General features: G+C 41.7%; 1 protein-coding gene across 1 annotated transcript in view; it reads left to right on the top strand.

Moving 5' to 3' along the window:
- LOC111649109 (TNF receptor-associated factor 4) overlaps positions 1-23,006 on the top strand; it is a 37,054-nt gene that overhangs the window by 7,745 nt on the left and 6,303 nt on the right. Inside the window, exons 2-3 of the mRNA XM_023398878.2 lie at positions 19,539-19,590; positions 22,786-22,890. Coding sequence (XP_023254646.1) covers positions 19,539-19,590; positions 22,786-22,890 — 157 coding nt within the window. The remainder of the gene's footprint in view (positions 1-19,538; positions 19,591-22,785; positions 22,891-23,006) is intronic.

The following is a 23,006-nucleotide window of genomic DNA, read 5'->3' on the forward strand; positions in this document are numbered from 1 at the left end:
AGTTGTCAAAATAGTTTAAAATAACTTTCCCAGAGCCAAAGGTGACATATTCAGTTAGTTTGTTTTATCCACAAACAGCCTGGATGCACATTAAAATAAATGGGCCCAAGTTGAGTCTGGGAATAAAATCCAAACAAACAACAGGAAACGACCCCAAATCACAGTGTTTTATGGATGCAAGGAAATGGATGTTGACATCCGATAGCCAGTAATTACCCGTGTTGGGAAGGCATAAAAGCGAGCATGAAAATTGAATTAAAACTGCAGTTCTAACCCACAAAAATTAGTGTATAAACACCAGAGTCAAATAATTCAGTCAGTGACAAACTATGTCAGCTCTCTTGTTTACATGCCCTGTAACCTGTAAACTAAAAGTCCACTTTTCCCACTGTGATCTGAAGTAAAGATAAACGGTAACACTTTATTTGGTGGGTCTGTAAATTCTAGTTTATTTCCTGGAAAGAATCACATAATTTGGTTCTAATGACCGTTAAAATATAGAGTGATCAGTCACTTTCATTTATTTATAGCACAACCTTGAGGCTTTTATTCAGAGGACAGCAGGTGAGTTAACCAGCAAAATGTGAAATGTATCTGGAAACAATCATACAACTCAGTCTAAATGAAGAATAAAGGTTCCAATAATAAATGAATAAGTAATAAAAATTTACTGGGGTTCAAATGGAGCAATTTCTTTCATTGAAATTCATCTGGAAGTCAACAAGGAACTCAACACAACTAATTGAATCAGGCAAAATAACAGTATCAGAGCAAACAAAGTGCAGCAGAAAAGAAACTAGTTGTGATGAAAGGACATTTGCAGAGGAAACTTGCTTTAATTGATACTCTTGTTCTTGTAATTCGTGGATTTGCTCTGAGGCGTTTGTTCTTTCAAGCGTTTCCACAGAGCTGTCCGTCCCCCCGTCACCACGGACAGATAGATGTTAACTGGCCTGCTTCAGGATAAGATAATTGAGGCGAGTCTCCGGGGAGGAAGCTGAGAGGCTTTAGAGGTGCAGCTGTGATGATGACATCGCTGGGAGAAAGTGTCCTGACCATTTCACACAGTTGCAGACAAGATGTTATTGTGAGACTCGTATTGTGACAGCTGTTTGCATGAATGTACAGAAACGATCGGGGGTTCAGTTGTGAAACGTAAAGTATTGTACTGTACAAAGTTTAGGTACTTTACCCGAGTATTTCCATTTAATGATACTTAATGTTTCTACTCAACTTCAAACATGAATATTTTTGCTCAACTACATTTAATAGTTTAAGTTACAAATAAAAAACATATGATGAGCTCATAAAATATGATGCTTTGCTGAAGATTAAACAACCAACAGTATGATTGGGTTGAGTTAAAATGATTATTTGAATCAATTGGTAACTGTTGTATTGATCTGTAAAGTAATTTTTAATGTGAGAATGCCAAATGTTTCATGGTTCCAGCTTTTCGTATGTGAGATTTAGCTGCTTTTTCTTTTAATAATTCGTGAGGTTTGGACAGTTTGTTGGACAAAACAAGCAGTGGTGACGGACATTTCTCACGACTTTCTGAATTTTAACAAACCAAACAATCGATTAAACAAGAAAACAGTCAGGAGATTAATCCGTAATAAAGACGAATCATCAGTCGCAGCTTTATATAAACAGGTTAAAAATCAGCTCCACCTCAACCAACCGCAGAAGTAAAATTCTGCTTACACATTAATGCGTCAGGGCTTTCACTTGTGATGAAGCGTTTCTACAGAGTGGCATCAGTACTTAAGTAAAAGATCTGACTACTTCTTGTACCACTGATTTTCTCATCGGTGTGACGGGGCAGCTCCGGGCAAGTCACTTTCAGGTCACATCATCTGTCGGCTGCTGCAAGGGAGTTTATTAGCGACAGCCAGTTCAGGCGTAATTCATCGCTTTTGAAAGACTCATGAAAGTGATTTTATTTGATTCATGAGCGAAACAGCCTTGAGAGTTCAGCCAGTTGCAGCTTTAGAGAAGAACACAGATCCTAAATGCTCCGACTTGCTCTTTTTTGTGTACTCACAAAGAACTCCAGTTGACTCCGACATGAACCGTGTCTGTTTGTCTAAATCAATGACCACACAAAGATTCTTTTCACTTGCTGCGTGGTTGAGAATGATGTGAAAGGCAATTTGTGGTTTAGAGAAAGCCTTAAACCCGTGACTCAGCTTCCACACACCTGAATCACTCGCAACTTCAAATTACAGTCTGACTTCTTGTTACATTTGAAGATCTGAACTCGTCATCGTAGGTGGTTTACAAAGCTGGATTACCAAACGGGCAAAGCTCCCCAGCCCCCAAGGGCCCTAAAACTCCCAGATTCACTGTGTGTCGATTTAGTGTGTGGTAATTAAAGGAATTGCATGTTTGTTAAGGAATTTGATCCACCGCAGTTACAATATTGGGGCAGGCCCTGCAGCTAATTGTCTTGCTTACATACATGGTACATATTCCTAAACATAACATCAGGGCCCCCCTCATAGATTAACCTGGCCGTGGTGGTTTGGATGTTGTTGAGAAGATCGCTCTGTGAAATATTGGAGTTTTGTTTTGTTTTCCTGTATGTATGTATGTATGTATGTATGTATGTATGTATGTATGTGGAGTCTTTAGGTTTAAGTTTGGGTTTTGGATTGCTGGTCAAACAAAACAAGACATTTAAATATGTCAGCTTGACCTCTGGGAAACTCTTAATGGTAATTTTTGTAGACCACATGATTAATCGGGAAAATAATCAGCTCACTGATCAAATGAAAATAATCATTACTTGCAGTCCTAACTGGAAAGCGTAGGGGTAAACTCTTGCCAGGTATTTAATTTGATTTTATCCATGAATCAATTGACTAGATGACAGCTGTGATTATCTGAATGGAACAGCAGCAGCAGCAGCAGCATGTGTATGCAGCTGCCAATAAGAGCCAGTTATAGACATGCCTCAACTTGCCCTCCTCTATAAGAGCGCCTTTAAAATGAAACTCACAGCCTTTTGGGCCAAACAAAGACGGAAAACATTCCAGCTATGCAGTGAAGCACCTTGCCCCTCACACAGTGAGCATGCTGGGACCCAGCCGCCAAACCCAGCCCTGCTGCTGGATCGCAGCCAGTTGGCCCAGATCTGAAAAGCATGGCTAGTGCTTACACGTGCCTGGGTATGCATGCTATGGGAAACAGCTTAGATAAAGGTATGTTTATCATAACACATACATGCTCTCTGCCTGTTCCCACCATAAAAAACGTGTGAGCCCGTCCAGAGGCTTGAAATGAAGGCTGGTAGTCGGGGTGTGTTAATGACCATTTTAGGGTTCAACAGCAGATATTTTAAGATGTGAGAATTCAAAACCATTTCAGTGCTCAGCCTGGCTACCTCTGCGCTCTGCTGGCTTTCGTGCTAATTAAACCCCACCCCCCACTCCCCCAATCTGTTTGTCTTATGAACACGTCAGTGAACCGACTACAGAGCCGATAAACCCAGTGTGCGTATATGCATATAGCAACACACATATGTTCAAACTCCCACAGAAATTATTGCAGCTTTTTGTTGTTGTTTTTTTGTTTGTTTGTTTTTTTTTTGTGTCATAATTTTGTGCCAAAATGAGGGTCCAGAAGAGGTTGTTCATCCACCAAGCCCACCATTCGGGCTGACTAGTTGATTAGTTGACGGAAATGATTTAGATGATTCACTCTTTAAGTATTTTTTTTACACACATAAACATGACCTACTTTCCACTTCTGAATTGCTCACTTTTCTTGCTTTTTCTTGCCTGATCTTACTATTCTTTGACCTCTTGCATAGTAGCAATTTGTTGAAAAATGCTTGAATGATCTTAATTTTTAAGCAAAAGCAAGTATTTCCTGCTGCTCCTGCTTTGTCATACATGACAGTAAACTGAATATGTTTGCGTGGTTAAGGAGTGCTGGTCAGATGAAACTATTTCCCAATTAGGAAATGAATGTGGGAAATGTTCTGAGAAATGACTTTGATGATGCAGCAAGTTCATTTCTCTTGAACTTGAACGAGACTTATGATCAAAGTAATGTCTTGTTATTATTCATATAGGAAGCGAAGTGTACAGATACTTTTAGGGGAACTTGTCTGTCAGAATGAGAGATGTGTTTTTTAGGTTCACAAATACGCAGCATATACCAATCAAACAGTAAACCCTCTGATGCAGCAGGATTCCCACATCACGTCGACTTGATGTGAGATGCTCCTGTGATGCTCTCGCGGAGCCCTTGTTTGTATTGGGGAGTTGTCTTTAGGAGCAGCGGCCGCTGCAGTGGTTGCTGAGCGGACAGGAAGGCATGTGAGGAATCTGTGTCTGAGGTCTGAAAGGCGAGCAGCTGGGAGCGAAGCACAGAGCGAGGGGAAGTGGGCGGCTCGCTGCCGAGGCACCTGTCTCCAGTGAAAGGCTCCTCTGTGGAGCTGAACAGGTGTCGGCAGAGCAGTTAAGCCCGTCACTTTAAGCGAACACACACTGAATTATCACCATTTATCCACAGGGGCCACTTCAATGTTAAGGTCGCTGCTCAGTTGCCCCTTCGGTCTTTCCGCCCTTTTTTTTTTCTTTTTTTTTTTTTGGAAGCGATGGGAGCTTCCTTCCTGCCAAGACTCTTCCATCTTCCCCTCATTAGCTGGTCTGTTTACTGTGGTGGTCCTTTAACCAAACAGCTCAATGACGGTGACAAGTGCATTAACTCCCTTGTGTTGTGTCTCGGGTTCTCACTCGCAGCTCATTTTCAGATATGTCAACACAGCGGTGACGCTCTGAACCTCCTCCTTCCTCCCTCTGCGCAGGCCAGCTATTGATCCCACGAAAGGAAGTCACTCTGTCAGGTGCACGTCCAGATGGATCATTCAGTCTAGTCTTTCTGGATGAAGGAGCGCTTGTTTTCTGCGCTCTCTCAGTTCACCAGCCATGAAAATTGATTGTGGCGGTAAACACCTAATTTGGCAACTAGTGATTGTTTGTGTCATTGATGAATCTGCCGATGACTTTCTCAATGAATTGATTAATCATTGATCAGAAAAACAAAGTTCACTTATTCAAATTGTTTTTGTCCAACCAACAGTCCAAAAATTATCCAAGTGGTGCTGAGATCACAATCACAGGTGACTAAAGAAAGTGTAAAGAGTTCACAACTGAGGATCCAGAATCAGTGAAATTGGCAATTTGTAAATTGTAAATAATGATAAATAAATAAATAATGATGATAATCAATGACTAAAATCGCCTTATCTACTAAATTATCTACAATAAAACACATGCAACTCAAACAACTAAAAAACAATCATCTTGCAATAAATGCGCATGTTGGAAAATTCCATTTCTCTTTCAAAAAACTGTAAAATACATAGACCTCCTGGTCAACCGCGTCCCTCAGGAACACCTCGGCTTATTTAAAGAACTTGTTGCAGAAAGTAAATATAAAGAAAAATAATTAAGTGGTTGTCATACTGCAGCAAAAGCAGTGAGGCTTATAATTAAGCTGACAAAAAAAAAAACAAACAAGAAAACTCCATTTCCAAAAAGAATTTCCTTTTCACCCGGATGATTTATCCTTACAAGGAACGGATGACATCTCTATTTGTTGCCAATTCCTCTTTTTTATTTCCTTCTTTGCTCCCCCTCTGCTCTTTTATGCGCTAATTGAATAATCTTGTCATTTATCTCATTGTTGCTCCCAGCAACAGGAGCAGGTTGAAGAATTCACACTAGACGAACAATGCAGCTGAGGCGGTTGTGAAACAAAGGAGGCGATTTGACGTCAGCACCTCGCCTCGCTGAACAAAGAAATTGCATCCGCAAAGCTGAGAAGTGGACAACTGCAGGAGGCACAGCTCGGAGCTGGCTCGCAGTCAGTCATAGGAGGGCATGTGCAGGCCGGGGGCGGTTTCTGTATTGTTTTGGAATTTATCTGCGTGCACTCTCCACAGATTCAGACTGATAAGGAGAAAAACAGGAGCCACGGCATATCTGAGATGTGATCATAGCTGCTTGTAAGAAGAGGAGCGAGCACTGATTGTTTATTATTTTGTGAATTAGTGTGTGTCTGTGTGTGTTCACTGTCTGCCAACTGCTCCCTCTGTCTCCCTCACAAACACACACACACACACACACCTAAAAAGCCCTCACCTTCCCTCCCAGTTACCATGGACACAAAAGCACAGGACCTAAAATTGTCACTGCTAGTGATGTGCACACCTCACAGACCCGAATCAGCTCAGTGACAAATCAGGAAAAGGAGCTTTTCCCTTCGCGGCTCAGTGGAAATGCAAATAAGCGGGAATCAGAAATTCACATTATATAACTCTGTTTTCCTTTTTGATACCTCAGAGGAAAGTGAGGCATCACTCTTTGAAGGTAAGCGGCATATAGGAAGAAAGTTAAGACAAGGCCGAGAGGAAAAAGTTTTCAGCTTTTCTGCCTGAGAGGAGGACAAGTGACTCATGACACATCAGACTCATGGCTGTGCTTCCCGCACTCTGCTGTGATAACGGTGAATCAGAGCGAGGCAGGTCACAGACTTTGACAAGGGAAAATCCAAATCACTATCCTATCTCTTATTCTGCACCGTCTGCAGTTCTCTGTGACTTCCGACACTCAAAGTTCATGTGATGCCAAACCCAATGTGCTTATCAGTTTCTCAGCATTTAAACCAATCAATCAATGAGGCTGGGTGACTGTGTGGACATATAAAAACTACAGGTCTACTCTTAATGATCCTGTAGGATTGGACTCCTCCACCTCTCTGTAATTAATGGATGTGTCACTGAGGACATTGCAAATTTTTCCAAAGGTGTTCTCGTGGGATCAGACCAAAATAACTCCCTCACACAGCAAAGCTGATAATGGTTTACCCACACCTGTTATCTCACGCACACATAGCAGATCAGCTCGAGGGGTGTGTGTATGGAGTGGAGTGCTCATCTACGAAGTACAGGGAAAGAAAAGGCAACTGGTTTATGACAGCAGAGCAGAGCAGAGCTGTTCTTTCTGGTGGTATCAGCACTTTGATATAGAGTTTTGTACTTTTGTGAAACCTTTTTAAACAGATTTAAAACATGTAAACTGTAGGCATGATGGCAGATTGCTTTGTTTCATTTCCTTTTCCGGTGCACAGGGTGCACAGGGTGAACAGGTGCAGGTTAATTAAAAGCTCTCCTGTCCATAAGATGTTACTGGTCGAAGGGATTATCTGCACTCCCCACCTGCTGCTTGTGGTCAGAGAGGAAGGGAGAGGAGATGCAGGAATGAGGTGAAATAATGTGGACCTGATATACTGTGGTCTGTATTTGTGGAGTTTCAGTCTAGCTGCAGATGCTTATGGACTCAAATCAGGGTCAATGAGGTTTTGAACTTGTTAAGTGATCGTTTAGAGCTTTACCAAGGCAACTGGACTTGCTTGACATTTAACCTCTCATCTAAAAGACTTCTTGTTAAGTGAAGTGTGTAGTTGTAAATCAACCTTTGTAACCCTGTAAAATAAATCTGCATTAGAAATTCAAGTTTGTGCGTGTGTAGAAAACGCACTGTCTGATTGGACAGTGACAGTCCAATCATAAAGTAGTGCTGTTTGTTTATTTACATCCCACTTTTTCTGGATACATTTTCAAAGGTGTGACAGTCACTCTGCAATGATTCATGTTAATAGACAGGTGATGGATCTTTGTTGTTTTTGGTGCACACAGATCTACTGAGGGAAAGAGCCTCAAAGAAACAGTCTTCTTTGTCTGCTATGGGCTTTGGCATTGAGAGTAGACTCCATAAAGAAATGAGCTGAAGCACTCTGCTTACCAATTGCATAAAATGTGATTTATGATGAGAGCATGCAAAGCCGCGGCTGGTTGTTCCGCTCTCCTGGTGCCATGAGTTCATGTGTCTATAGGTGCTAAATTGTGAAACTTTACCTCAAAGTGGCCTCTGATTAATGTCTTAGCTCTGGTGGCCAAGTGCGGAGTAAATTCTCATTAAAGAGAAACTGTCCCTCTTGGCTTCTGAGGCTGCATGAAACAGATCTTGGTGGTTTCGAAAGCCATAAAACAAACCCCACAGAGAGCAAAAGGAGGCCGTTACACAGGAATAATGTGCCGTTAGAACCAGCTAACACACCATTGGCATATTCCTCTTCATTCTTCCACGGGAGCAGAGAGTGTCTTGACAATCTTGACACTTCATTCACGCTGAAATCCACACCCATTAATTTGGGCAACGGCTTGTGAATTATCCTACTATGGGATGACCTCATACATGGTGTCTTAATTGGTTAAAGGAGCATGAAACCTCTGGATGTAAAATCCTATTTTAAATTTTAATGACTTTTTAACACAAACGCCTTGTGGGATTTTGTGTCAGGGTTGATTTTTTTTTTTTTTTTTTTTTAATCTTTATTACTGTGAGGGGGGGTAGCAGAAACACTCCATTAAAGCTCGAACCAGTCATGACTGATGGCGGTTTCGTATTTCAGGATTGCACCTTTACTCTGCATCCTTGAACACAGTTTCCTGGAATTTAAATTTGTGGGACTCTCTGATGCCTCAGCTACAGTAGTATAATAACTGATCAAAGAAGTGTATTAAAATAGATATGCCTCATAAAAATAATAACTTAGATAGCACTATCTTAACAAACTTACAAAGTGCTTCACAGAAAAATAAAACCAGATAAAAGACAAAGGCCAGAGAGCATGAGCAGAGTAAGATCAGAGTCAGGCTAACTCGTTCTCTTTTTCCAGTCTTTCTGATAAGCTACGCTAACTGCTGACTGTCACATCAACTGTAAGCAAAAAAAAAAGGGATTGCTTTAAGTTTTAATAAACGTCATGTGCAAAAAAGTATGTGGTGAAGAAAATCAGTTTCTGTTTTCTGAATATCACACCTTTATTACTGCAGAATAATTGAAAATGCATAACATAATTTCTCTCTTACTTTGATAAACGGCTTGTAGCCTACAATAGCCTGAAGCGTGCTGCTGCTTCCACACTTAATCTGTATCAGTGCTGCGATTTCACACTGTGCTTCTTGACGATTGTGACTCCAATCACTGATTCATTAATGCTGTTTGAAGGAAAAATGAGGCGACTGTGTCTCGCACTGCTTTTCCAGTGCCATATGCATACAGTTGGCAGGCAGTTCTCCTTTTAATAGGCCAGGCGATTCCTTGGCAATCTCAGAGCCCCTCCATCCAGTGCAGGCATTCAACAGGATTAGTGTGGGAGCGCCACAGCTCCTCGAAGCCAGCCACTGTTGCTGCAGACCGCCCTTTTGAGCAGAAATCTGCCCTCTCAAGATGAGCTAAAATTACACCAGCCATCTGTGATTAAAACAGCTATAAGTCACATGCGTCTGGAGAAATGTATAGCATGTAACTTCTTCCATTTGGGCTCAACTGCTCAATAACAGTTGATCGCTCTTGTTCTTTCACAGCATTTGCATCTTCATGTGTGACAGTGGGTAGTAAAATGGAGATTGGGGTGTTTCACACCTACAGCAACCTTGACAGCAGCTTTTAGCGCTTTTTCACAGACCAGTAGGTCCTTCTCACATATGTGACATGTTAAAGCTCAGGACTCTCATTGATCTCCGGTCGCAGTCCTCCACCCACTCCGACCCTCCACAAACCGCCCCTCAGCCAGATCAAACGTAATGCATCTCCTTTCAAGCCCTACTTTCCTTTCATGTTCGCAGTGCAGGCACTCATGCATGTGCGTACACCTCCGTCTTTTTTGCTGTGTACTGCGTGGGTGAGGGTGACGGCATCATGCATGCATGAGATCAGCTCCCCATACAATTGATGGGATAGACTTCGCTGTCTCTCTCAAGCCCCCACCCCGCCTGCTCCCAGATCAGCAGCAGTTAATGAAAGTGGATTGATTTTCCTGTACCTTCTGCATACAGCGTATAATTTGAGCAATGAAATCGACCAGGAAAACAAAAGATCCTACAGCATCCTATTACATTTTCTGTTTTATTTATCTGATTGCTTGTCTGGCACAGTAGAAAAAATCTGTAAAGGTTTAAAATTGCATAGCTAAGACTGAAATCCATATAATTTCAAGCTGTTGTTTTACCACTCCTATGTCTGTGTGGTAGATATAAGGCCAGCAGCTGCTTAGCTTAGCTTACCAGCTGGCCTGGCTCTGTCTGAAGCTAACAACACACCTATAATGCTCATTAATTTACACATATTAAAGTATAAAACAAATATATTGAGGGAGGGTTATCTGAACTATTTCTTGGGCATGCTGGTGGATACATTTTGTTACCTTTGGGCAACTCAATCTAGCTGTTTCAACCTGTTTCCTGTCTTTCTGTAAAGTTAAGCTAACTAGCTGCTTGTGCTAGCTTCATGTTTAGCAGACAGATACGGAGGTGAACAACAGTATTTCACAAAATGTTGAATACTATTCCTCTAAACTCATAATATTAGAAGTACACTATAGATAAAGTCCTGAAGTCCTAGATATGAGCTGAGTCATAACTTTAGAAGAAGACATGAATTACCTCCCGAAACATGATGGAATAGCTAGCACTAAATACACTTTCTTGACAAGGTGCCAGGTTGATCACAGGTGCGAGTCAGGATGAAGTCCTAACGAACTATTAGAGCTATAAAACTCATAAAGTCAACTGAAACAAACTAAGAGGAACTGGATTAGCATTTCACGTTATAACCCTCCCCTCTGTTATATAGACTCTATGTCAAAGCCTGATCACACTGATGGAAGGAGACGGATGGAGGAGTGCAGGGGATTATAAATACTTGTAAGCACTGTCTCCCCTCCTCGCACACTTACGGATGGATTAGGGCATCTTGCAGGCTTCTGCTCAGCCTGCAGATGGCTGCTCCTCCCTGTGACCATCCCTTCATCTATTCATCCATCCTTCCTTCCTCTTCCCTTCCTCTCGCTCTGTTTTTGTAGCCAGCTTGTCCTCTGGCAGGTGGCTCTTTCCTTTACAGTTTGCTATCATGGCAGTGAGTCTAAGCTGCACCTCTGGCAATTTGATGAGTCATGGTCTAATTGCTCACAATTTCAAACCGACTGTCTGTTTTCGCCTCAGCAGCTTCTCTGAGCTGCTTTGATAATCATGCAAGCAAAATTATTTCTGTCCAGGAAATGTAGGTCTGCTTTCAGGAAAGAACAATAACATAAAAATGTAATAATTCTGCTCAACCAAGCCTTAGAGGTAACCTTATTGTCAATTTATGTTAACAGGATTATTACACCATTAACAGCAAAATATGTTGATTGGAAGTTCATCCATTAAGAGTTTTAGGCACATCTGTTTGTTTTGGGGTTGTACATCATATATAAGCTACATGTATATGGTCTGTCCATTTCTTTCCAGTATTTTGCACAATGCTCATATTGTAGTCTTAATACGATGTACAGTATATTTAATTTACAATTGCATTCCAGACGGTCTTTGTTGTAAAGATATTCTTATAGATATAAATAAATTTTATAGATAAACATTTTATAAGATTCATATAGAATGAAATTTACCCTTTTCACTGTCATACTGGTCAAAGAATGACAGAAAATCATGAGGCACAATAAGGCCTACAATCATTTGTTATTATTGACTACATGAATCTATTGACATTCATGTAACATTTTTGTCAGTACCACTCGGCTGTATATTATAACAATTTTTCCTAATGTAATGAATCAATATATGAGTCAACAAGCTACCTGCTTTAATAGTAACTCAACAAAGCCAATTAAAGTCTCCTGCAGCACAATCCACCAGTCGCAGTTATGCGTAATGTCTCCCAACAGCCTTCAACCATGTTATAAATAATGTTGCCATTTACAGCAGGAAGACAAAATATTCAAGACTTTTATAAATGAAATTTAAGACTCGTTAATACCTTCTTAGGCTACCTTTGTCTGAATTAAGTGCTTTGGAATGATTTCCAAGACCAGCAGAAACCCTGTCCTGCCATTATCAAAAAAGGGCCAGAAATCATTGGGTTATTGTTGGGTCAAAATATAAATGAGCTCAATCAGGGTCCTCAAGAAACATGCAATCAGCACACATTATATTACTCTTTATCTGCAGGCTGCTCTACTGCAAAGCTGACATTTAGAAAAAAACTAACTGAGATTTTGTTAACCTTTGGACGCTTTATAGCTGTGTGAACTCGCTCGCAGATGGCTCGTGCTCACAAATGTCAGCATGGTGAGGTGAACTGCAGGGAGAAATGAATATCATTACATAAGTGATGACGGCATGAGCAGGGATGGCCTCAGGTGTCCTGACAGTCAGGAGCTACAGTGTTTGTGTGGTAGTAAAATTATCTCTGCGTAGGAATAAAAGAGCGGAAACAAAATCCCAGTAATATCAAAATCCACTTTCTCTTGTTCGGGTTTTTGTAGGCAGTGTCAGAGTAGCTCATAGTAAAACCATCCTTTTTTAATGCTTTTTCTATCTTGGTCCACATTTTGTCCCAGTGAGTGTGTTACATGGGGTGTTGGAGATGAAGCCAGGGAAAGAGACCAGACATCCACCCACACACACACTCTCTCTAGTAGTAGTGTCTTTCTTCCACTTGCATCATTTTTTTTCCTGCTTTGGCAAAACATCACAATAAAAGATAAGGAAATGTAAAATAGAGATTTTAAACTACACTCAAAAGTTTAGCTCCTGCTTGATTTATATGAATTTGTGTAAATACCACTGGAAGCGGTTTAATTTTCCGCCTGTCTTTTTAGGTTGTCTGACACTGAGTCAGATGTAATTTATGTCTGTCATGTTGATGACCATGACCTGCAAACTGTCAGCCATTGTTACTTCATATGAAGCAGCTGCCAGTGGCTGTTAGTGACCAGCAAAGGAAGTCAGATGGGATTTTACAGGTGTCATATTCTGGATGGGTGTGAACCTCAGATCTCAACAAAACAGTTCCTAAAATCTATCAAAACCTTTAGTTTAAAAAATATTTTTAAGGGAATAATGCCTTGTTCACACCAGACTAGAATTAACATTTGATTAAGGAATTTATCCCTGTCTTCTTTGCTTTTTAGAGCATCATGATAAAGAAACTTTAACTCAAATTTATGGACTATCTGATGGCTGCTTTGCCAAATGGGTAGCGCTATTAGCCGCTCGTGATAAAAAGCCCACAGATTACTGAAATACTAAATTACACTGAACTAATACTCAGATGATCCCAGTGTGTGGTCAAATATGGTCAGTAATTAATGACGAAATTTATACTTCGCAACGTAAGGATGGAGCAGATTGGAACATGATGAAGCACACAGACAACGACCTCCATAAAATCTATTAAATTACAAGAGGATGGCGAGTTATACTACTCCCGCTCTTTTCAGTCTTTCCTCCTAAGGATTTAAGTATCCACCACTTAACTGGATGAAAGGCTTTGCTAGGTGCTGGAAGGACAATAAGCAAGAAGCAATACAAAAACAAGTTTCTTACTTTGTATTGAGAGCTGGTTGAATTTACTGGAGAAGTAGCAGAGGTTTTTGCGAATAGACCCACGATCATAATAGAACAACTTCCTTTATTCGATTACAACTCTGCAGATTCTTGTCATTATTGATTAATCTGCCAAATGTTTTTTTTTTCTGTAAGAGGTTAGAATTGAGAAATATGCCCATTATGATTTCAAGAGATTATGTTCAGTTTAGGGCTCCATCTGAAAATAATTTTCATAAACGATTAATTTGCTGATTATCCTCTACATCAATCAATTAATCATTTGGCCGATGTAGCAAATTGTTATCAGATGTCCAATCAACAATCCAGAACCCAAAAATATTGAATCTACTATAAGGTTGAGTTATTTTTCACATATGAAATGGCTTAAGCAATTAATCAATGATCATAAGTTTCTGATTAAGTTCCTGAGTAAACTGATCATTTCAGCTTGTGTCATCACACTTTGTAGTAGTTGCCTGTGATGTTGAGATTTTGGTGATTTTAGTGTCCGATACCAACAGGTCAAGCTGAGTGTCAAACAAACTCTTCTGAACTCGTTTAGTCTGATTAAGTGTGTTGCTTTAGTGTGTATAGTGCTGTAGTGTGTGAAGTATTTGGCTTGGCTTATTCTTGGACTTTAGCATTACCGTCTCATTATAGGTATAACAGAGGAGACTGTCACCACAAACGTCAGAGAGCTTATACGCAATATAATCTCTAACAAACCACAGGTATGGACAGCTTATCTTGTAGGTATTAAATCCCACACAAGGAGCTGTCACAGCATCTCTCTGTGTGAATGTCCCACATAGAAAGCCTGTGAAGGAGCACTCGATCCACCTGTGGGCTGGTGTGTCATCACACTCTGTGAAAGTAAGACCTGCTCCTCCCTTTTCAGACAAATGAGAGGGCTGCAGAAAAGCTGGTCTGAAAGCCACATCAGCCGTGGGCGAAGGGAGCTCTGCGCTCACGGTGTATCAGGTTCCACAGGTAGAAACACCACCCAGCTTCAGCCCCATCACTCCACCTCATTTATGGGATATCTTTAGTCAGCAGTGACTGCTCACATGAGGGGCGTTAATCCAGCCAGTCATAAGAGCCTCTGCAGGCCAAACACCTTCTGCTGCTCTATTATCCCGCTCGTGCGGGAAAGTTGTTTTTAGGATGGTTTGTCAGTTGGATGAAAAGCTGCTTAATTGGATGAAATAAGTAGCACCATGTATATGAACCATTAGCAAAGGTTTTTATGCAGTGAGATGGGCAGAGAGATGTCGAGATACAAACCAAAATATGCTTGATTGTTTTGTTTTTTTTCCCCCCTATTGTCCCAAAATGCAGTGCACAACAGAAATGCCTCCAATTCTGTTGTGCACTGCTGCCTGTAAGTAGCTATTTTCATTTGGAAGAAATTAAGACAAATTGTGGGTTGTGGTCAGAGAGCTCCAGAGACGGCTTGGAGAACATGAAAATAAACTATTAAATCTTTGGAAAAACATTTAACTTTCTCTTTGTGAAGTTTCCGTAATTAAAGTGTAGTAGCTGTCCAATGTCACGCATAATATATAATTTTAATGTTGGAACAAAACAGCTAAATACACATCTATACTCACTGCCAGTTTGTTTAGAAGTAGCTATACTTGTACATTCAGTATACTAGGATTATTAGGACACAGTCTGGTTTCAAAATCTGATAACATATGGCAACATAGTACAAGTTACATTCAGGTGGACTTAACTAATCAGCATTTCCTCAAATTTAAACATCATTCAATTTATTCAGTTGGGAAACTGAAGCATGTCCCATGCATGTGGCTGGCAGCCATTGCAGCTGTGAGCTTAGTGTAACACAAAGACTGGAGGGAAACAGCCAGCCAGAAATCAGTAAAAATCCTTGTGAATGCAAGTGAACACTTTTCTAAATATCAAGGACACATTAGCAAATGTTTTGCTTTGTCCAAGCAGCGGTCCAAAACTCAAGAATATTATTTGTAAATACTATTTACTATAATGTAAAGTAAGGAAAAGCAGCCGATTTGAGAAGCTAGAACTGCAAGTGTTGGTGGTTTTGTTTGAAAAATGACTTAAACAATAAACATTCTGATGATTGACTAATCGATCAGCTAATTGTTGCAGATGAACCCAAATTAAATGTGGAATAAATTGGGTATCACAGACTGATGATACATGGAAAAATATCAGTCACACACTATAATGTCTGTATTCATTGCTGTTCAAAATAGTAGGCTGAGAAGAAGGAAGTCATGACTGCACACAGTCTTAAACACATAAACCCCAAACCAGATGGATTTGGGGGATTATAGGAACTCTATCTGAGATAAAACAGAATTCCTGTTTTCTCTCTACTTCCTGAGAGGAGACAGAGGGAGTTTGGTTTCAGCTGTGAGACAGAAAGCCTGCACAGAGGGCACTGGAGGAATTGAAGGGTTTGTTTGTGTATATAAAAGTTTATCCTGGTTATAACTTGAAAAGACAAAAGGGTTTAGCATGAGGATGAACATAAAAGCTGGTAGTGAGCTCCAGCCGGAGACGAGCGGGGAGTTCACTCAAGGCTCCTGTTTCTATCAGAGTCAATGAGAAAACACCTGGTGGGACAAAGGTCAGTTTAGAGTGTTAATGTGCCACAGACGTGTACTCTCCAAAGCCCTAGTGCTTTTGATTTAGTTTGTTTAGTGTGTCTCAACTGTCTTGCTCGCTACCTTTGCAAACATAGGGAGGTTTGTTTAGGAGTCTCCCTGTTAGGTTTCAAGGTTACTCAGTGGTCCTGGTTTGTGAGGAGGCAGCCTGTCACCAACATGTCCTCACTGTGTGGCCTGCAGCCCGGTCGCTGTCGCTTGAAAAACACCCCTCCGCTCTGCACCGGTGAGATTAAACCTGAGGGATTTGTACTTCTCACCGTCTGCCTGTCAGGAGCCGTGCGCAGAGTGACGAAGCATGTTGTGACGGCTGTCCTCGTGGTATCAGCTGGATGAATGGATGGCTGTTTAATCTGCGCCTGAAAAGAAGATTTTAGGACAGGGAGGAGATGGGGCAATTAGAGGGCAGAGGGATTTATGGTCCACGGCAATGATGGGTTTTCGCCCCTTTGCAGGTGAAATGTACCCACTAGGCATTTCACCTGCTGAGGGGCGAAAGTGTTTTCTACAAGCGAACACAATGCAATAATGTTTATACCCCAGTCTGGCAGTGCATTTGAGGTGATTTAAACATGATCATCTCTGCAGCAGAGCAGCTGCAGAGCCTCCTCTGCTCTCACGGTACGAGAAGGCAATGAAATTTTAATGAGGTGATTGTATTATACTGTATGCTGTCCAGTCTTAAACTGCTCCCCTGTGACATCCCAACAGTGAAACACTTTATTTACCAACCTGTCACCCTGGATGATCATTGACTAGGCTGTGAACTGTGGCCAGGAATCTGTGGTAAACAAATATTTGTGAGAAACTTGTTTTAGAGGAGCCTGACTGTTTGTGAGGTGCAAGTTCCCGCTTGCAGAGTTGTACACAAAGGAGTTTTCCTTTTGGGCTTCTAGTAACAGTTAGGTTTATCCTTTACCAACTGTACTAGGGCCGCACCTAACCTACTGATAATCTATCAATCATTTCATCAAGTGACAACACTCTACAGCCATGCCAGCAGCTCACTGAGGGTATACTTAAAGCTAGATGCTAACATTAGCATGCATTCTCACAATTATAACAGCTTAGTTTAACATGTTAGCATGCTAATATTTGCAGCTTTTTTCTGACATTTTAACAAACAACCGATTGATTTGAAAAAACAAAAAAATTGATTGATCAATCATTTATATTTGTGATATTCAGTTATTTTGTGACATGCTCGCTTGTCTCTTCTTAAAGCGCTTCACTAGTCAGAGTTGAAATTGTTAGTCGGTGAAGATGGACAGAATTGGACTAGATCTGTGTTGTATCGGCCCTACCTTTGTCTGCTAATGTGCTGTCACAAAGCGGCAGCGAGTTCGGGCTCACGAGAGGCCAAGAGAGCGGAGCGGTATTATCAGCAGTGGGGCCGAACACATGACTGTGTGGCTGCAGGAGCTTCTCTGCGACCACAGAATGAATTATCCTGACAGTCTGTGACTAGGCTCTTTTCGCCTGTCTGCCTCTCTGTGCGTCAGATACGGGGGCCCGAGCTGGACGGGGGCCTCTGGCTGTCCCCTGTCCTGAGCTGAGAGCCTGTCGCTTCCCATCTCTCACTGTTGCAGGCAGTGTGCTGTATACTTTTCCCTCCACAGCGTGAGATGATTCCTCTGTGATGGCGATGAGCACTGTAAATGATTTCACACTGCACATGAGATGCTGACTGGGCTCTCCGAGCCTCTAATCGATTGACCCTCTTTTACAGCCCGTTGTGGCTTGTTAATTGGTATCCAGCTCCCTGCTGACACAGTGACCCTAATGGAGGAGAATTACTGCTGTCTCGTCATGCATTAACCCCCCCACACCCCCTTCATCAACCCCTCCTCCCTCTCAGGCCTAACCTCTGCTCCCATCCCCCCTTCAGCATACTCCATGGTTTCTCAGCAGCTGGGTAGACGGAGAGAAGTGCACATGCACTGCCGCCCTGTCACATGTCCCCGTGCCTCTGGGAGCTGCGGTCAGGTGACACGGCAGCCAACCAAATGAAAGCACCAAGAGGCAAACACTTCTGTTCGTATACTGTCGTCCCTTAATTAGTGTAAACATAATTTAGACATGGTCTTGGTCCTCTTTGCACGGGAGGTCAGATCAAGCTTCAGGGCTGGTGACTTTTAAACACGTTTCTGTGCATCTTTGTTGTCTATAGTTTCTATCCACCTACATCTTATTATCTATCTGCCTATCTATGGGTTTTAGACTCTTTGTCGGACAAAACAAGGCATTTATAATCTGTCTTTTATTTTATTAAAGGGGCCGAAAAACTCATTTGCTGTCAAACTAGACTTTTTTTACAATCACATAAAACAGAAAAGTAGCAAGAGCAGGATGGCTCACTGATATCTCAAGAGATATGGCACCAATTGCCTTTTCAGTTTTTTTTTTTTGTTTGTTTTTTTTAAGTAACCTTTGTGTGTCTGGATGTTGTTGCCGTGCAGCCGTAAGCATAGATTCTGTGTAGCACCTCACCCCTCGTGGCTGCTGCCTCCATTATTTACAAGTGTGAATATTTTATGATGACATCAGGCTAGGGACTTTGGGAGAGAGGGCTGCCCTAATGAGCCATGGCACTCGCTCATTTGGCCCTAAAACAGGCCACTGAGGGCTCCTCTGTGGCGCCACAAAAACTGCACGGGGGCCTGTAGTAAAACAAGAGTTCAGGTTTTATTTTGGGTTAAACTGCTGCAGGGGAGAAGTAAGGAAAAGAACAAAAACTTGTCTCGCTACTGCACTAGCAGATCAGCAAATCGTCTGTTTCTCCCGAGGAAGAGCCTCGAGCATGAAGGCCAGGTTTACACTGCTTTATTCCCAGGAAAACAGAAGCCTGTTGAAACTAGCACACTGTTATCTAGACTGTGAAACAATGGCAAAAAAAAAATTCAACACTCTAAGCTGTGAGAGAAGCGGTAAAAGTAGCTGTGAAGTGGAGTCTACAATCATACCTTAATGTATTATAGATAAACAGATCAGGCGCCAACTTGTAGTTTTTTTTTCGCTGTACTAATAAAAGTCTGTGCAGACGTGTCCTCTAAGGGGGAGAAGATGAAAGAGCTAATGTCATTAAAGCCAGTGGCTCAAAGATCTAACTTTAATGTGTTTGCACGTCATACAGTGTGATGAGTCAGAGAACTTCTCCGATTAAGAGCGTGTTTGAAGAGACAGAGTAAAACTAAGGGCAGAGCAGCACTGCTCCCAGAGCCTTTTAGGTCTGGTTGTTCCCAGTCAGGGTCAGAGTTAGTAATCTCACTGAGCGCTGAATGTGATTTAAAAAAGGTCTGATTGTCTTTGTAGACATGTTCTGATATTTATATATATATACTTATATCTGGCAGTCAACTTTTTTTCTGAGTCATTCCAATAATAACCAACTTTTTTCTGCTGCTTTGTTGCAGTGAGGGCGTCTTCAAGTGTCCAGAAGATCAGCTGCCGTTGGACTATGCCAAGGTGAGATAACACACTCAGCACACTTTTGATGGAATATATAACTTACATAAACTGAATTATGTTCCTCCAAACATTGTTATTCAGGACTTTCCTTAACAATAAAACAACAGAGTAAGAAATAATAAATAATAAGAGGTCGACAGCCATGCTCCATGAAGCACAGCTGTGTAACGTGCTCACAGCGGCAATGCTAACATGCTGATGTTTACCAGGTATAATGTTCACCATCTGCACTCTCTTAGTTTAGCAAAGTAGAGCAGAGGCTGATGGGCATCAGTTTTGCAGGTATTTATCATGAATGAGAGTATCGGAAAAATTCAAATGTTGACCTTGTTATGGCGCTAAATTAAAAGCCAGAGACAGAAAAAGTCAGGGATCACCAAAGTCAGTAGGGTCATCTTCTGGGGACATTGAAAGTTTGTTTCATTACAGTCCAACCAGTAAATGTTGGGATATTTCAGTCTGGACTAAAGTGGTGGACACAATGATATTGCCATCCCTACAGCAGAGACAGCTAAAAATATAGAATAATTACAATACCAGAACGATTCAAAAGTAGAACCCAAAATAAAGCTGTCAAACAATGAGGAACATATAAAAATTAAATCAAAACAGCTTAAAACATTTCTCAAATTTAAGAAAAGGCTTTTCTTAAAAGATGTTAGGCTTCTGCAAAATGTAAATAAACTCGTGTTCACTGGTCCAACCTGGAAAAAATGCAAATCAGAGAGGAGAGTAGCTCAGAGAGCTACAGAAATATAATCCTGCAACATTAGATCTGAGATGCAAATTGTCAGACTTCAAGAGAGAAACCATTTTAGGACGGTGACTTTGACTTTAAAATGTTAAAATAAAAACTGAACATTTGTGCCGCTGGATCTCGGGATAACAAAGGATAAATAGTCCTCATCTTACCCCAAAGTCAGAAGTTGCATTTCATTTCATTACAGTGGGAGAGCAGCCTGAGTCAGTCAGTTTCATTGGATAGAAATATGGAGGACAGTTTATGAAAGCCGTTACATTTTTCTCTGCCAAATTAGTCTCTCCCTGTCCAGAGAAAGAAAACTATAGCCACATTTCACCTGAACTCTTCTTCCCCTTGTTTTTTAAAGGCAGTTAATCAAATTGCGCTCGGGGTGGAGAGGGGGGATAATGACTAACTGTATTCAGAGTCAGAGGGTGTCTCTCACTCGTGTTATCCCTCTGAACTATGCATGAGAGACTTTAAAACCTATCAGCAGACAGTAAATGATTGTCTCTTTTTGTGTGCAGCTTTTGGCAGTGGTTGAAAGTAGGCCGCTGCATGTAATTCTCCCATGCAGTTCGTTAGCGTTAGCCTGAATCGGCCACTGAGCCCTTCACCCAGAGCTGCAGCAGGATCAGCGGGGCGGCGGCGCAGTTCTGCATGCTGCGCTGCGAGCGATAAAGGCGCCTGTAATAGCAGGGTCTCTCCACGGGAAGGATGTGCACATGGCGCACCTGTCAGACGTTGTTATTTACCAAGGCCCTCACAGGATCCCAGTCGCCTGCAAATTACCCCTCGCTGGTGGTCTTCTGTCAGGGTTATTGTGATGCTCGCTGCGCACTGTCCTTCAAAAAAACAAAAAAACCAAAACATGCACAAGTACAACCTTGCTCCGACAGAACAAGAGTGTTGCCATCATTAAAGGATTGTCTTACTGCCGCTGCTGTAGTAGCAGTAATAGTAGTGTGGGACTAACAAAGGCTAAGGCAGACAGAATAAACCCCTAAGTTAGAGCTCCAAACAGCTTAACCCCCCTGATCTGGCTGCAACTAAGTTATTAAAAGGTCATTATTGCCGTCTCCCTGCAGATTCCAAGACTGGAACAATGAGAGAGTGTTTCAGTTTGCTTTAGAGGATTTTCTTCCCTCTGTTTCTCCTCTAAGAATGTGATTATGGCAGCGAGATACCTTCTGGTCCCACTGTCTAAGTGGCATGCAGCAGAAGTCAAGCATGTGTTTCAGTGTTAGATATATCTGTGCTCTACTAAAGAGCATTAGAGCATAATTAACAAGTATACTTTTCTGCCCTTATGCACACTGGCAGAGGCATCTATCTCCTGACACAGCAGCTACAAACAAATGAGAGGTGGAAGTGTTTAATTGTAGGTGATTGTCCAAATGAACTTTTCATTTGATGGTGACGGTTGCCATGCTTGGCTGCAGAGGCACGTGAGCACAGGCGAGCTGGTACCGAGCTGTTGTTTGTTTGTTTAGAGGGCTGTTGTGACATTTTGAGGAAGTGGCTTTTCTTGTTTGACCAGTGCTCTGCTCGTGTGACAGCGATGGGGGATGGAGACGGCGAGCATAGCTGTAAATCCTCAGGACAGCGGACTGCAGGGGAGGATTTGGGGTGTTTGGGGAGGAAACTGACTCATCCCCATCGCTCAGAGACCGCGGAAAAATAAATCTTTTTCCTCTGCTGTCTCTCTTTTTCTCTCTGTCTTTCTCAAAGGTCCCATAAACCCATGAAGTAACGCATTGTCACTGCAGTCACTGCGTTGACTCACTGCTGCAGTTTTATAACACAATCTCACAACAGTTTGACTTCCCAGCGTTTGGATGAAAGTTTCTTCCTGCAGCTCAAAATTCTGTTTTATATGATGTGATGCAGAAATCATCATGTTCCTGTCATTGTAAAAATATTCTAAAGGAAGAGTTCAACATTTTTGGAAAAGATGCTTATTTGTTTTTTTTCCAAGATGCAACAACGGATACCAATCTGTACTCATTAGGTGCATAGCTGGAGGGATGGAGGATGTGTTTAGCCAAGCCTGGCGTAAAGGCGGGAAAACAGCTCAGAAGTTTAAAAAATGCCCCGACCCCGTCTGTTGGACCAAATTCGGTGTCACCGTCATATGAAGACCATGTAGCTTTATATGCGTGTGTCAACTTCTTTAAAGGCAAAGGAGAAAGCCATGTTTTCAGCATGATGAATTTGCTTGTTTCAGCTAATCCAGTGGGTCTTTAAATGGTTTACTTAGCGCAAAGGAGAAGAAGAAATTCTTTTTTTGGAGATGTGTGTTTTTAATCAGACAGCAAACAATCCAATGCACTTGCCAGACCCAAGTTATACACACCTTTGCTGTATAATAGTGGTATATTACAGTCTTCCAGCACGACCTGGTCAGCTCCTCTAACACCTTGTGATCCCATCCTGCTTTTCCTCCTCAGATCTACCCAGATCCAGAGCTGGAGCAGCAGATCCTGGCTCTGCCCATCCGCTGCATCCACAGTGAGGAGGGCTGCCGCTGGACCGGCCAGATGAAGCAACTGCAGGTGAGAAGATTCGATATGCTCTCTAAGCTTTCCCCTCATCTGCTTCCCCTCCATGTTTTTTCTTTTTGTCCTTTTTCCTTCTGCTGCCTTATCAAACACTCTGATCTGCAGCCCCC

The sequence above is a fragment of the Seriola lalandi genome, unplaced genomic scaffold, assembly GCF_002814215.2.
Source record: "Seriola lalandi dorsalis isolate HSWRI2012SDOR001 ecotype SW California unplaced genomic scaffold, Sedor1 jcf7180002049955, whole genome shotgun sequence".
Lineage (NCBI taxonomy): Eukaryota > Metazoa > Chordata > Actinopteri > Carangiformes > Carangidae > Seriola > Seriola lalandi.